At 40.0% G+C, this 15,662-nt stretch overlaps 1 protein-coding gene across 2 annotated transcripts in view; it reads right to left on the bottom strand.

Annotated features, from left to right (window-relative positions):
• The window catches only part of TBCK (TBC1 domain containing kinase), a 1,512,759-nt gene that overhangs the window by 912,779 nt on the left and 584,318 nt on the right, over positions 1-15,662 (bottom strand). For both annotated transcript variants that reach the window (XM_044061297.1, XM_044061298.1), the window contains one exon: positions 11,503-11,641. In XM_044061297.1, the coding sequence (XP_043917232.1) occupies positions 11,503-11,641 (139 nt within the window). The remainder of the gene's footprint in view (positions 1-11,502; positions 11,642-15,662) is intronic.

The raw sequence follows: 15,662 nt of genomic DNA, 5'->3' as shown, positions 1-15,662 counted from the left end.
CCCGAAATGGAATATGATGAACATGGGGAGAATACATGGTTCATTAATAACCCTGATGGAAGTGAGGGCAGAGCCTCAAAAGTACATGCAGGAACAAGCAAGTGTATGGAATATTTTTCCTCCGTTTGTGATACTAATAGATAGCACTTTTAGGGTATTCCAACCCAGTGGCACTTCTGTCCACTGTCTATGCCATCTTGTGATCAAACTGCAGAATTGTACTCTGAACAAATGAATTTTTAAGTGCACTCTGACAAGAAAAATAGAATAATCACAGTAAGGGACAACTGGATCTTTATAGACGGGACTATTCACTAGCCACCAGGTAGTGCAGAAATAAATAAAGCACATGTTTTAGGAGATGTAAATCATTGAGACTAAGATTTAAACTCAAATATCCAGCAGTACTTAAATTGTCCTTTTCTACAGAGACATTGAGAATGCTATCGCTGATTTAGAAAAATATCAGTCATTTAAGGGTAGCATGTCTCAAAGCACTGGACATGAGGAAGAAATAAGAGGCAATAGAAGCCTAAGGACAGGTGGCTGGTGAAACCCTTCCCTGTTTTTAGGAAAAAAAATGCAGAACAAATACAAGGAAATAGCCCAGAATTCGAGGAGGGTTCCAGAAATCATGGAGTCTCAAACCCATGAAAAGGGGACCCAGCTGTCAGAGAAAGAGACAAATGATAACAATGATGTAAGGACGGGTACAGTAAACGGTTCTGTATGAGACCTCAAACACTGAGACTCTATGACTTAGTTATAAGACTTTCATTTTTAAATTTGTTACAATTAAATACTGTAATACGGACATCGGGTTAAGTATAGTTTGATAAAAATGATCATTTAAAGCTCTCTCCAATATTACTAAGAACTACTTTTGGATATTTTAATTGAACCCACGACCTTTAATGCCCCTACAATAATACTCTTTATTAGATTTACTTTTCTTTTGTTAATTTTACAAAAAGTACAAGACGTTAGCTTGTATTAACTATTAATCCAACCACGAGAATAACTGATCCCCTGCAACTGGGTCTAGTAGTTTCATTGTTTCGTGTGAGACACATAGTAAGATGTTTTCCATGTTGTTATTCCAAGTGTTCATAGCTTACTGGATTTGTACTGAACACAAGTTAATAAGTTATTTATACAGCATTTAGGCTCTAAGGCCATCTAACAATGCTGATTCAATTAAATGTGGATTATAAACCCACTGACCAAACCAAACATCTAGATTACTTTTGAATATTATAAGAGATTCAGATTTCCTTATATCCATAGGAAACCTATTCCATAAACGTGGAAGTATTTGAGTTACACAATTTGCTCTTAATGAAGAATTAAATAGTTTGACTTCAAATGTGCATTTACTGTGCTTGTGAGTTTTATTATTACTATTTATATTAAAATGAAACATAGCTTGTAACATTTCATCAATAAAAATCCTACAACCAAGTATCAGCTTGTCTATTATATATCTATAACGAACAGTAAAGAAGTTTAATTTTAAACATCTAACATAACAAGACAGATCTTTAAGAGATTTGATCTTATTTGTAAATTTTTGTTGTACATTCTCAAGTTTAACAAGTTATCCACTATTATAAATGCAAAAAAAAAAAAAAATAATATATTCCAAAGTTGATCTAACAAATGTTTTATAAAGTTGCAACATGTACATTTCTTTTCTTAAAGAAATAGTTTTCATAAATAATCCAAGTTCTTACCTTTTGCTACAGTATTATTAACATGTTTAGCAAACTTTAAATTTGAAGAAACCAGTATTCAGCATTACATATTAGATGAGCTGCAGACCCAGTTATTTTTTACTTATTTCTTTCTTTTTTGGAATGGCTCAGGGTTGTGGCTAAATGCATTAGATTTAGTTGGGCAGCTTGTACTGATATGAGGGGGATGTGTAATGCGACATGAGAATTAAACCAATAACTGCAACGGAAGGTGGGGAGTGTTTGACAGGGTGCTTGACAATGGTGGTGGTAGGGTGTTTTGACATTGAGATTGCAAGCCTTAACATGCACTTGAACTATTAAAATGACATGCATTGTGTAAGTGGTTGTCGAGGAACTCATCAAGGCCTTTTAAGCATTAGAACTAAGGGAAACAGTCCCTGTAATTGCAGATTTGAGGATTTACGTTTGTTCCAATGCCAGATATCAGGCTGAGGATCATACCATTTTGCTGAAGAGGAAGGTGTTCACTGAAGTGTGGATGGATGGGGGAAAGGAAAAGTGAGGTGAAATAATTTATCAAATGCAACTTTAAACAGCACTAAGATTCAATGATCCTCTCAATCAGCTTGTGAAAAATACGTGGATTAATAATGGTTCAACCTGCAGTTAGTTGCAAGGAATGAACAACGCTTCCTGGAATTCATCAATTCCACAGCCCTGGACCAGCTCATTCTTACCCCCACTAGAAGTAGCAACATCCTTGACCTAGTTAATACTAACACGGGCAACTGTTGCTCTACACCACTAGTCAATTCCGCCCTGGTTAGATCCAACCACAAACTAATCACCATGGAAATCCACATCTCACCCACACACCCCCGCAAATGTATCCACCATGAAAAACGTCTCCAAAGATGACTTTGGGCTCCTAAAAACAGAGGTGGCTAACTTCACGGCACCCATGTCAATGGAAAATAGATGCATGACTGCAGAATCATACACCAATGCACTGTACGAACACGTACATAAATGCATGGATCTAGCCATACACAACAGAACCAGGATGCCCTCCTCCAAAAAAAAAGGAACCCAATCTGATGGTCCCCTGTCATTAATAAACTCTACAACAGAAGGAAGAAACTGTTGCAGAAAAAGGTGAAGTCCCAAGACTAGAAAAACTCCCTTATTAGCCTCAACAAAAAGATGAGATCCCTCATCAAATTCTCTAAAGCCAGCTATGAAGACAGAATTGCATCAGTCACTAAAAACAATCAGAAAGCCTTCTATAGTTACATCACGAACCTCCACAGCAATACCCAGATTTGCTCTGAGTTACTGCACAATGGCACCTCCTATACTGAGCCAACAGATATTGCCAACATACTGGACGACAGATTCAGTGCCAACTTTACCCCCCCCCCCCAAAGGACCAATCACAATACCGGAGGAATGCCAGGCACCCAGCATTACTGCAGCACAGGTTACAGCTGAATTGTCCAAGGCCAAGAATACAACTTCCATGGAATCCAACAATATCCCTGGATATGTTCTACATGAACTACAAAGTGAATTTACACCACATATGTGTGCCCTGTTCAATCACAGCCTCACCTCATACTTTGTCCCTACCGAATGGCACACTTCTACAGTCATCTCTCTCCATAAAGGGGGAGTGACTACAGACCCTGGGAATTATTGCCCCATCAGCCTGATGAGTCTGATATGTAAGGCTATGGACCGCATCATCATGGACCTAATTAACAATAATATAGGGAATCTCCAAACTCTAGATCCCACATGATTTGGTTTTGGGAAAGGAAGATCATGCCTACTCAAGCTGGTTGACTTCTTTGAGTCAGTCACCAGGGCTGTGTATGAGGGCAAGACAGTTCATACAGCCTACATCGATCTGGCCAAGGCCTGTGATACCATTTCCCACTCAGGAAGTATTCATAAACTCACCAAACTAGACATCAACCCCTATATAACTAGGTGGGTTGCAAATTGGCTCACAGATAGAACCCAGAGTGTGAAAGTAGCGAACTGTAAGTCAGACTGCCGATCAGTCACGAGTGGAGTCCCACAGGGATCAGTCCTGGGTCCTCTCCTGTTTGGCATCTACTTCTCAGAAGTCCAGGCCAACACAGAATGACTCTGGCTGACCAAGTTCACAGAGGACTGCAAGCTGGGAGCCATTATTAACTCCCCAAGTGATGTACACGTCCTGCAGAAAGACCTCACTGAGACCAATGACTGGTGTAGAAACCATGGCCTTAAGCTTAATGCCAAAGAATGCGTCGTCATCCCCTTTGGGAAAAACTCAGTTCCTACTAATTACCACATCGATGGGAGCCCACTGAACACTGAAGGCGTTATATGAGATCTGAGGACACAGGCTGACAGGAACCTCTCCTTCGACCACCGCATTGCCATTGTGGTCAGAATGTCCTTCTATGTGGCACATCTCATTACCAAGGATTTTGCATCCAGAAAGAAAGGGGTCATCATCTCTCTCTACTCTTCCCTCATTAGGCCAATCATCGAGTATAATGCCCCATTTGGCATGTACCTCACTAGACACATGCAACAGCTGGATAGGTCACAAAAGTAACTCAAGAAGAGAAACCTAGGCCTTAAACACATGTCCTACACAGACAGACTCAAAAAACTCCAGCTATTCTCCCTCTCATATCGTCTACTAAGAGGCGATCTCTGCTTGACTTACAAAGCCATGTCTGACCCAGCTCTGTTACAAATGCTACAGCTAAACAAATCCCAATCCCTCCGTACCACATAGGTTCATAGGTTCATACTAGGCTATCTGCCCTGGGGCAATTATAAGCCTAGCCCGATTCTGTATGGCTTACGCAACCCCTTGATTTGAGTATACTGTGCCCTTTTTAAGGTTTAGTTTACTGTGCCTCTGTCTAGTAGTGCCACGGGAGTAATCCCTGGGACAAACCTACGATCCCCCATCCACCTATCGAGATTCTTCTTGAAGAGATTCAGTGAGGTGCTCTGCCTCACATGAACTGGAATTCTATTCCAGAGTGAAGGGAGCCTCTGGGTTATGAACCTGTCCCTCCAGCAAGTTCTATTTATTTCTGTGCTGAGGTTCCAAGTCCCTCGAGCGTGTGGCTCTAAGGGATTTAGATTTACTGAGGTGGAGCATGTCCATTAATTCTGGATTTGACATAGCTTTGTGTGTCAGGCATAGATCGCCTCGAAGTAGGAGGTATGCAACTGAGTAGAGCTGGAGTTTTTTTAACTGAGCAGCATATGGCATCTGTTTGAGACCCTTGATCCTCTTGGTGAGATACTTTTGGGGTCTTTCTAATTGCTGCAGGTGTCGGGTAAGGTACATCCCAAAAGGGGCATTGTATTCTATGATGGGCCTGATGAGGGATGAATAAAGGGGCACGATTACCTCTCTTGATCTAGATGTGAAACCCTTCGTGATGAGGTGGGCTATGTAGAAGGTCTTTCTAACCACTTTGGCAATGTGGTTTTCAAAGGAGAGATTGCTATCAACTTGGGTCCCCAGGTCCCTAATAACTTTATCTGTACTTAATGGGTTTCCGCCTATGTGGTACTTTGTGGGAACATTGTTTTTGCCAAAGGGTATGACTATACATTTTTTGGCATTTAGCTTTAAACTATGGCGCTGGCACCAGTTATCTGTCTCTGTGAGACCTTTTTGAAGGATGTTTGTGTCAGCTGGAGAGTCGATTATGGCGCCCAGTTTGCAGTAATCTGCGAACTTGGTGAGCCATAGTCCTCCCACGTTTGCCTGTACCTCGGAAAAGTATATACCGAACAAGAGTGGTCCCAGGACAGAACCCTGTGGGACGTCACTTGTGACCGGTTTCGGGTCTGACATGACTCCAGCAACTTTCACTCTGTGGGTTCTGTCTTTGAGCCAGTTTGTGACCCATCTTGTGACATAGGGGTTTATATTTAAGCTGGATAGCTTATCTATGATGCCCGAGTGGGGTATTGTGTCAAATGCCTTGGCAAGGTCCAGATAGGCTGTGTGGACTACCTTCCCTTCATCTATGGCTTTGGTGACTGTTTCGAAGAAGTCAACCAGGTTCAAAAGGCAGGATCTGCCCTTGACAAAGCCGAACTGGGTAGGATCTAGTGTCTGTAGGTCCCCAATGTCTTTGTTTATGAACTCCATGATGATCCTCTCCATAGCCTTGAAGACTAAGCTAGTCAGGCTTATGGGGCGATAGTTTCCAGGGTCCATAGAGGCTCCACCTTTGTGGAGTGGGACCACTGTTGCTGTACGCCATTCTGTGGGCACATATCTTGTAGTGAGGCTGAGATTGTATAGTTGTTTTATTTGAGGGATTAGTTCCTCTTGGAGTTCATGTAGGACGCAACCTGGGACGCCATCTGGTCCCATGGAAGCAGTGTTTTTTGCTTTGGAGAGGGCAGCCTTCACCTGAGCAACAGAGATGTTTGGGAGGCAGCCCTCTGCCGGGATAGGTACTTGCTCTTTTTGGGGGGAGGGGGTGGAGAAGTTTGCACTGAACCTGTCTGCCAGGATATTGGCAATGTCTGTGGGTTCAGTGTATTTTTTGTCATTTAGAATCAACTCAGAACAAGTCTGGGAGTTGCATCCCAGGTTCCTAACATAACTGAAAAAAGCCTTATGATTGTCTTTGGTGTCCTGTGCAATTTTTCTCTCGAAGCTGGCCTTGGAGGATTTTATGAGGGATCGTAATTTTTTGCTAGTACTGATCAGAGATGCCTTCCCTATTAGGGACTTTGCTCTATCATGTAGTAGCTTCCTCCTTCTGTTGTACAGTTTATTTATGGCAGGGGTCCACCAGACTGGACGCCTGCCTTTGGATGATTGGGTCTTGGTTTTGTTTGGGATAGCATGATCCATGCATTCCTGGAAATGTCCGTAGAATGCGTTTATATAGGATTCTGCAGTTTGGGCCGTAGTTTCCACTGGCCCTGGGGCCTTGAAGGATTCCACTTCGGTTTTGAGAAGTGAGAAGTTCGCTTTTGAGAAGTTTTTCACTGTGGTTTTCTGGGCTGGGGATGGGGTAGGGATGTGGACATCCAGTGAAATTAATTTATGGTCTGATCTTACCAATGAGGGATATACTTCTGGTGTGGAGCATAGAGTCCCCATGTTGGTAATGATCAGGTCTAGTATGTTGTCCCCTCTTGTGGGAGTGGTGACTAGTTGTTCCACAGCATTTGAGTTTATAATTTCCAGGAACCTTTGGGCTAAGGTGCTGGGGCTTGAGTAGTGCTCCCAGTCAATGTTTGGGTAGTTGAAGTTGCCCAATATAATGGTGTTCGGAGAGATCTTCATGTTCTCCAATGTTTTCAGGAAATCCGAGAGGGATTCCTGACTTTGAGAGGGTGGTCTGTAGGATGCTATAAACTGAAAAGCAGTCTTGCCCACTGTTAGTTGCACATGGATGGTCTCCGATACTTCGTGCAATGCCACTAACCTGGAGGTGTGGATACCCTTGATAAATATGGAAACTCCCCCTCCTTTTGTGGTTCGGTCTGGGTTTTGGGGCCGAAAAGCATGATATGAGGTATAGCCTGGTAGTGCTGGGGTGCTCTCTGGAGCCTTGAACCAGGTTTCTGCCACTGCACAGATATCGATGTTCTCCATACTGAGGAGAGCTTCGAGTGTGTGCATCTTAAGGTTAAGACTTCTGGCGTTAAGCAGCATTACCCTTAGTTTCTTGTTCCTTGTGCTGTCTATGGGGGTGGGTTTGAATTTTGAGCCTTGCCTAAAAAAGGCATTATGGGGGTGGCAAGAGCCTTTGCCAATATCCGAAATCCCAGTGGTGACAGGTGCAAGCCGTCCCTTGCAAAGCAACGTGGCTTGTCGAGCATGTCATCCCAGGCTGACAGACACTGGATCTCCTTTGAATGACACCAAAATTTTAGCCAATTGTTAAAATGGATCATTTTGTCTTTGTACTGTGGCATCATTCTAGGTGAGGGTAAGATGCTGCTCAAGGTCAGGGTCATACCGGCCTGGGCTACATGATCAGAGAGCTCCTCTATGTCTCTTTTCATGTAGTCCAGGGAGGTACGTCTCAGGTCATTCACACCAGCATGTACAATGACTGAGTCATATTTGTATTTGCTTTGGAGTGACCTGAGTGTTTGCATTATGTGGCGGATCCTAGCACCCGACAGGCAGCTCACTGTGACCCTCTCTTTATTCAGCCTAGTGAGCGGGACATCAGTGTGTCTGACAATAGAGTCACCTATTACAAGAGTATCAGGTGTGTTATTCATTTAAAGCAGCAGACAAAACATCAAAGTCCAGCAAGTAAGCCACAGGAAATCCAATCCAATCTTTTGTATTCTGTATGTTGGAATAAAACTTTTTTTGTGTTACACAGCCGTGGAGTTGGGAGTTTGGTTTTGCACTGTTGGATTTCCTGTGGTTTACTTGCTGGACTTTGAAGGTGTGTTATTCAACCTTAAGGGCTGTGGCTGCTTGGCACACTGACTTTGTGGGCTATGTGTTGTGCCTGTTTTGTTTTGAGGTAGCATTTGCTTGGATGTCTGCTTTGGAGGTCTCTGTTGCTTAGGTAGATTTTTATTTAGAGCCTCCGAGTATGTTTTTGTGTATTTATGTGTTTGGTTCACTGATGTGGTGGGACTATGTGATACTGGAATTGTGTTGTGTGAGGTTACCTTCTCCTCCTGAGTGGTTACACCAGTTTTGAGATGAGAGAGCTCAACCTCCAGTTTGGCTAAATAGTTGCATCTCTCACATATATTTGAACCTGTTTGGAGGAGGAGAGGGTTGTCCGTGTACATGAGACAGTTGTAACATTGCCTCAAAATTCCCAGATTCACCAGCTGGACTGGAGAGGAAACCATTGACTGACCTTTGGACATGCTAGAGTAATATAGGGAAACTGAATTTAAGACAGACCAATAGAGGACAGGGTAATCGTAGAGAGTATAAGAGTAAGTAGAGCTTATGGTTTAATAGTGCTAACTTGTAGGATTACTTAATTGGACCAGTGAAGGGCCTTAGAATGAGAATATGGTGTTTAAATTGAGAGATAGAGCAGTTCTAAGGGAAAAAGTGAAGAGCAGACTTTGTGGAGCCAGGAATTGTTTAAACCCAATTAGGCGGCGCTGCCCGCTGTTGCGCTATGCACAAAACCGTGCAAAAGAGGGTTTTAAGAGAGGAAGATGAAGGAGTTTGGAATTGACCCAAAATGGCCAATAAAACTACAGTTTCAAGTCAGTAACCACTCCCACAGGGGCAGGCAGGCTGCTCAATGTTTTTCACTGCCACTGATCAACAGAGAGACTTCCCTTTAGCACAAGCAAAAAATGTCCTCCAAGAAACTTACAAACAGTTCAAGAACAGCAAACATGCTCCAGAGACCTCAACCTCATTACCACAATCAACAGAACATGCTGGAGGGATAGGTTCATAACCCAGAGACTGCCCATGCTCTGGAATAGACTTCCCATACATGTCAAGCAGAGCACCTCACTGGCACTATTCAAGAGAAATCTTGATGAGTGGATGGGAAATAGAAAGCTCACCCCAGGGAACTAACATCGGGCAGCATGATACCAGGGCACTTCTATGGGCTAGGCTTGTAAAGGCCCCAGGGCCATTAGCCTAGTACACACCTATGAACCTATGTAAGCAATAACAGAATACAATTTGGTAGATGAAATTTCTGACTGGGCTGGGGGGCATACATGACTGGGTTTGCTCTATTGCTATGCAAGTGATACAGACAATGATGGGGAGGGGTGTGGACTTTTGTCTGTACATAGTTAATAATTTTATGTTTCTGAAGTAACTTCTACTGTGCTATTTTTTTACTGTTATTTATGTTGAAAGTAAACCTAAGAGAACACTGGGTGGAGAATGGGAAGAACATTTTAGGATTTGAAATAATTGGAAAGCTGCTTGGGAAGTTGAGGACAAGGGTTAAGAGATGGGTCTGCTATTAATATCCTGGAATGCTAACAGTCTTAACGATAAACTGCAAAGTGCTGTAGAATATGTCAAGACATCCAAGGATGAAACAGTAATGTTGCAGGAGGCACATTTAAATGGCACATACCATGATGATATAATTAAAAACTCCTTTCCCTTCCCAGCCTTGCAGGAAAGTCTTAGTGGATTTCAAGGCATTCCCACTTTATCTAAGGGATCTTTTGGGGGAACTCTGGTGGCTAAAAGGGTACTACTGCAACAGTCAAATATTCAACAGGATGTGTCACTTTGTCACTGTATCACTTGTTAAACTACTTTGAAGACTTGAAACTCCTGGCACCAAATTCTTCTTGACCACTACGGAAAAGGGGTACAAGTCATGACCTATGTGCATGAAACTTTACGATTAGAATGAGAAGAAATGCTGAAAAAACAATAACTTTCTTCCAGTTCCAAGAAAAAATATCTGCCACCCACTTCCTTCTGCTGTTAGAAACGTTAAAAGAAGATTCCACGCAGCACTGTAACCTCTTGGGTACCTAAATGGTTGAATCACAGATAGCCTTACTTCTTAAAAACAGACTTTGCACTTTTCTGATGAAAGTAAAGCCTAACTAAAATAACTTAGCTGTGATTTAAGAAGTCCTGCAAAATATATGAATTGTCACAGAACAGAAAATGCCACAGAGAAAATACTTCAGCTAGTGGCCAATCTCTACACATAAGACTGCTTCCCCAGCAAAGTTACAGTGATAAGCGCAAATCCCCCCTACCAAGTTTAAGTACAACACTGCCACCTGAATGACCAATTCCATGAGGAGAAAGCCAGGTTTCTGCAGAGTTTCCACAGAATATTGAAAAGCTCTCAGTTTGAGAAGAATTATATGGAAACCTTTTAACTACCTTAACTACACCAGAGCAAACATTTGGCACCCCAACCCTCTGGGGACACACCCAAAATCACTGACTGTGTCAAGGAAGGTGGGAAAAAGGGAAGCCCTGTCTCAACAGGTTGTAGATCAAGATCCACCAATCTATGATATGACAGCAAATACAAAATATAAAAAGAAGCAAGACTGCAGCCACTAACAGCAAACTGATTCCAGGGGGACACGCATATAGAAAAGGCCAGGGTAAGTGTAAATAAAGTGAAATTACTATAAGTGCCAGGAGACAGAAAATGAGCCTAAGCCTATCTACATGAATTAATTCAGAAGGCCAGAGCCCTAAGCATCTGGGCACTCTTAAAAACAGGAGAGAACTACTCTGGACTATGTCCATAACTCTCTCTGTGAAAGGAAAGGAATAAACTACCATGCTGGAAGGGAGAGCTACTTTCACTTGACAATAATACAAAGTAACTGAAGCTATGGCAAAGTCCAGGCTAATGCCACTATAAGGAAATTGTGAATGTAGGCTACCAATAACCAGTCATTGAGGTAGGGGAAACATCTGAAGGTTTTGATGCAGGAGGGTCTTTCTTATCATGCTTAACATGTTGGTAAAAACTCTGGCAGTGAAAAGAAGTCTATGAAGAAGCATCTTGTAATGAAGTACACCCCACTACAGCAAAGTGCAAGAACATTCTGAGAAGACTTCAAGCAGAAGGCAATGTAGTATGTGCAGCAGGTCTAATTTGGCAAATGACTGATTTCTTCTTCCTCATTGGCCAATAAGGTTAAGATTATGTGGTGGTCAGTACTTAACTGTTGAAAGCAATTTAATCGCTACTAACAAGAACATAAATATTCTGCAGCAAAATGCATAGGCATCTGTGATCAATCATGCATTCTTTGCCAGTTATTATACCCATAACTTAAAGAGTAAGTTACTTACACTGGAAGTGTACAAATTGGAGGCTTTGAATGAATAATCTCCTTGTTAACAAGCTCCTTCTCCAAATCACCACCTGCTAAACACCATAGGTAGTAGACTTCATCAATTGATCTTTCAGTCAGATAATCAATATCTTCGTCTGTTGAAAAAGTAGAATTAAATGTGAAAACTTCTTAACAGGCTCTATAACTGTTACAATGGTCGAAGAGTTCTCCTCTTTCACAAATCCTTTTTTTAAATATAAATTACAAATAAACAAGCAAATGTAAAAATATACAAGCATAAGGGTTCTGTTACATTTGTTCATTTGGTTACTTAGATACTCTGGTTCCTCAGTTTTAATCAAATGTCAAAGGTTCCAAGGCCATCATTACAGTGACCTGAGCACACTGCAAGGCCCGAACGCTCTAAGTGTAGCAGTACAATACGTTTATGTAAGAACCTATTGCAAAAAATGTTTGATAATTTTGTGTTGCAAAAGGCTAAACAACATTTCAAGAACCAGTTTCTCCTTAAGTGAAATAAGAAGGTGGCAAAAGTTTCTGTCACCAAAGTAGACAGAATTAATGGAAGAAAAGACAAACCGACTGAGGATAATTTAAAGTAATAAAGTGAACAAATGATACCAGATATGGCTCTAAGCAGAAGGCTTTGAGTTACTACAAGTGTTGTAAGGCCTTATTTACGTGAAGTGGAGTTCCTATCAGATAATCAGTATCAAAGGAACACACCTACTATGTTAAGCAGCTTACATCTGGGGAAAACTGACATACAAAACTGTGTGGTTCTATATGTAAACACAAACACACACACACAGACACATCATGTATTTAAACAAGATTGTATTTGTGACAATGATAATCTCTGTATGATTTACCACAAGCTGTTTTCTTTTGGGGGCAGACTACAAAAGTGAAACCAGCTATGTCTATATATATATATATATAAAAATCAGGATTCCAGAGAAAACTTATTTATCTGAAAAACAGAGTCAGTCATTTAAGTAAAGCATTACATAATCCAGCAAGAGGTTTTGTAAACCAGTTGTGTTCACAGCATGCATTTCCTAAGGCAAGCCTCTTCATTCTGGTGAAAAACTGCAAAAAATAGCTAAATCATTTTTGCTGAAGCTTCTTCCACATGTAGACTGCTCTTACAATCTGAACAATCTTTCTCGCAGCCCATCATCAAGCGAAGTTGTAGTGATCAACAACATAGTTTTTTGTGCAGATTTCTCCTATGTAGCAACTGCTTAATTTTAGTGGACAACCTATGTGTCAGAAAGTCTAGATTTGGGAAAGAATAAACAATAACTATTTGTGAATCCTCATTTATTTCAAGCAAAATTTATATCACCACTAATGTATGTAAAAGCAAAAGCTTATTTTTACCTCCTTTACCCAATATGGTTGATTGCTTTGTACGCTCATGTGAGCATGACTTTTATATTTATTATAAAGAGAAAAAACATAAGGGGACGTACCATAACTTGAATGTCAATTTGAAATCAAGTCTTGATAATTTACGTAACAATAATGGGATTACATTTAAACCAGCTGACAAAGGTGGAGGGGTAGTCGTAATGGAAACCCCTTTTTACACTGATTTAATGCAAACGATGCTAGATAATGACACTGCCTATAAGCGTATAGACAAAACAGCAGTTGTTTCAATAGTGAGAGAAGTACATGATGTCTTTTATGATCTCCTTATGTGCCGCTGTATAGATAAGGAACTATATGACTTTTTGGTAATTGAATCTCCCTTGATACCCATAATTAAGGGTCTCCCAAAGATGCATAAAGGGGTGCTACCTCCCCCATTACGCCCAATAGTTTCTGGCACCCATTGGGTAACGGAAATTGCATCCATTACATACAAACTAAATTGGGTCCTTTAGTTAAAGCAATACCCACTATACTGAAAGATTCCTAAGGGTTTCTGCATGATTTAAAACTGGACTCCACAAGTAGTAATATGTATAGGAACACTCTACTAGTTACTTTAGATATCAAGAACCTATTTACAAGTATTCCAAATGACTATGGTTTGGAAGCTATTAGGGAGTTCCTACATAGTAATGGAACACTTGACAATGCCAGTCAGATGTTAATTTGCAGCCTCCTAGATGTAGTATTAAACAACAATGTCTTTTTGTTTCGGGACTATACATATGCACAGACATGGGGAGTAGCCATGGGCACTCCCTGTGCCAATGCATATGCAAATTTAGTTATACATCAATGGGAAAATAGGTTCATTTTTAATAATGATAGATTTAAAAACATTATTTTATATAGACGTTTTGTAGACGACATTCTTTTATTTTGGAACAATGATTTGGACTCCTTGCACGAGTTTGTCGCTTACATGGAATCTACCACTTCTTTTTTAAAATTTACCTTTGAGCAGTCATGTACTAGTATCAGTTTTTTGGATATTACTATTAATAAAGATGATATGAATAACATCACCACAACTTTATACAGAAAGCCTTGCTGGAGGAACGCTATCCTTCATTTTGATAGCATGCATCCTCGCTACATATTTCGTAATGTGGTCAAGGGGCAGATAATTAGAACATCTCGACTATGTGGTAAAGAAGATGATCTACATAATCAGATTGAATTTCAAAAGACTTGTTTTATCAACAGAGGTTATCCCTCTGGCTTAGTTAATGACTTAATATCATCAATATTACAGACTCCCATAAACACTAAAAGAGGTGGTTGTCTAAGAAATATAAATGATAAAGAAGCATACTTAGCATTTAATATCAAGTATACTAATGATATACATCATGTCACCAATGTTATCAAGAATAACTGGAAAATTCTTTTACTTGATCCCATTATAGCACAGATAGTGGGTAATAAACCCACGTTCAGATTTACTAACAGCTTGAATCTTAAAAGATTATTATGTAATGATAAAATGGATGTCTCCAAATTGGACATTAGAGCATTGTATAAGAAAGGAACCTACCCCTGCACTAAATGTAACATGTGCAGGTTTATATCTAAAAATCAGTCATTTGTAGTACCAGGATTGGCCTTAACATTTACACCGACCTTTTATGCGACATGTGACTCGAAAAATGTTATTTATCTAGCCACTTGTGAGTTATGTGATGCCTACTACGTAGGGATGACTTCAAGGAGGCTGAGGGACCGCATTTATAATCATGTCTATGATATAAGGAAGGAGAATATCAATAATGCTTTGGCTAAACATTGCCATCAGTTTCCTAAGCATCACTTTAAGTTTAGGGTTATCCAAATCATGTATAACAACATGAGAGAAGGAGATACCATTGGGTCCCTCGAACTTCATGAATTGAAATGGATTTTTAATCTTAGGTCACATGTCGAACCAGGTCTGAACCAAGCAGTTAGTATTAGACCAGCTTTGTTAGGGGGTAGATAAACACAATTTATTTATTTATTTATAATTTTTATTAATTCATATAATTACTAATACAAGACAGTACTACATTTATCATTTCATTATAATGCACTATATTGTAATTATTGTTAAATTCATATATTCTACTTACATCAAGTTTATAATTCATTGTTTTATCATTTTATTAAAATTTTTATCATTTTTTATAAGATACTTCTCTCTAACACCTATTTGAATGATATGTGTTTTACCTTCGGAGAAGAAGGCGACATCATGATTTTATTTTGGTTTTGTGTTGTTACATGTTACATTAGTTCTAGCTATTTCTATGGAGTTTATGTTAATTTTATTATAGTGGTGCTAAAACTTATTTTGATAGTCAATTTGTTTTTGTACTTATTTAGAGGCATTATACTCATATATGAAATGTAAAAAAGCATCCTTTTAAAAGCTTAGCACATATGTAGAGCTGTCCTTTTAAACCACTTAATTGACTTGTTTATTTAATGATTTAATTGTTTAATTGTGAGTATTTTAGTATAAAATGGATGGTTTTTCACCTAATTATTGTAACCTGATGAAGCGCGCCATGGTGGTGCATGAAAGCGCTCGTTTCTGTTTTTATTAAATTTTTTTTTTTTTTATATGCAGTATCGTGGTGGTTCCTTACAGTTTTTTCTACAAAATTTATATCAGCTGATTAGTCACATACCTCTCAACCTCTTAACCCAAGAATTCTGGACAAAGCCCAAACT

This window comes from Protopterus annectens, chromosome 2.part0, assembly GCF_019279795.1.
Source record: "Protopterus annectens isolate FY-2018-M chromosome 2.part0, PAN1.0, whole genome shotgun sequence".
Taxonomy (NCBI): Eukaryota; Metazoa; Chordata; order Ceratodontiformes; family Protopteridae; genus Protopterus; species Protopterus annectens.
Note: the sequence above shows the minus strand (reverse complement) of the source record. Positions and strands in the feature narration are given on the sequence as shown.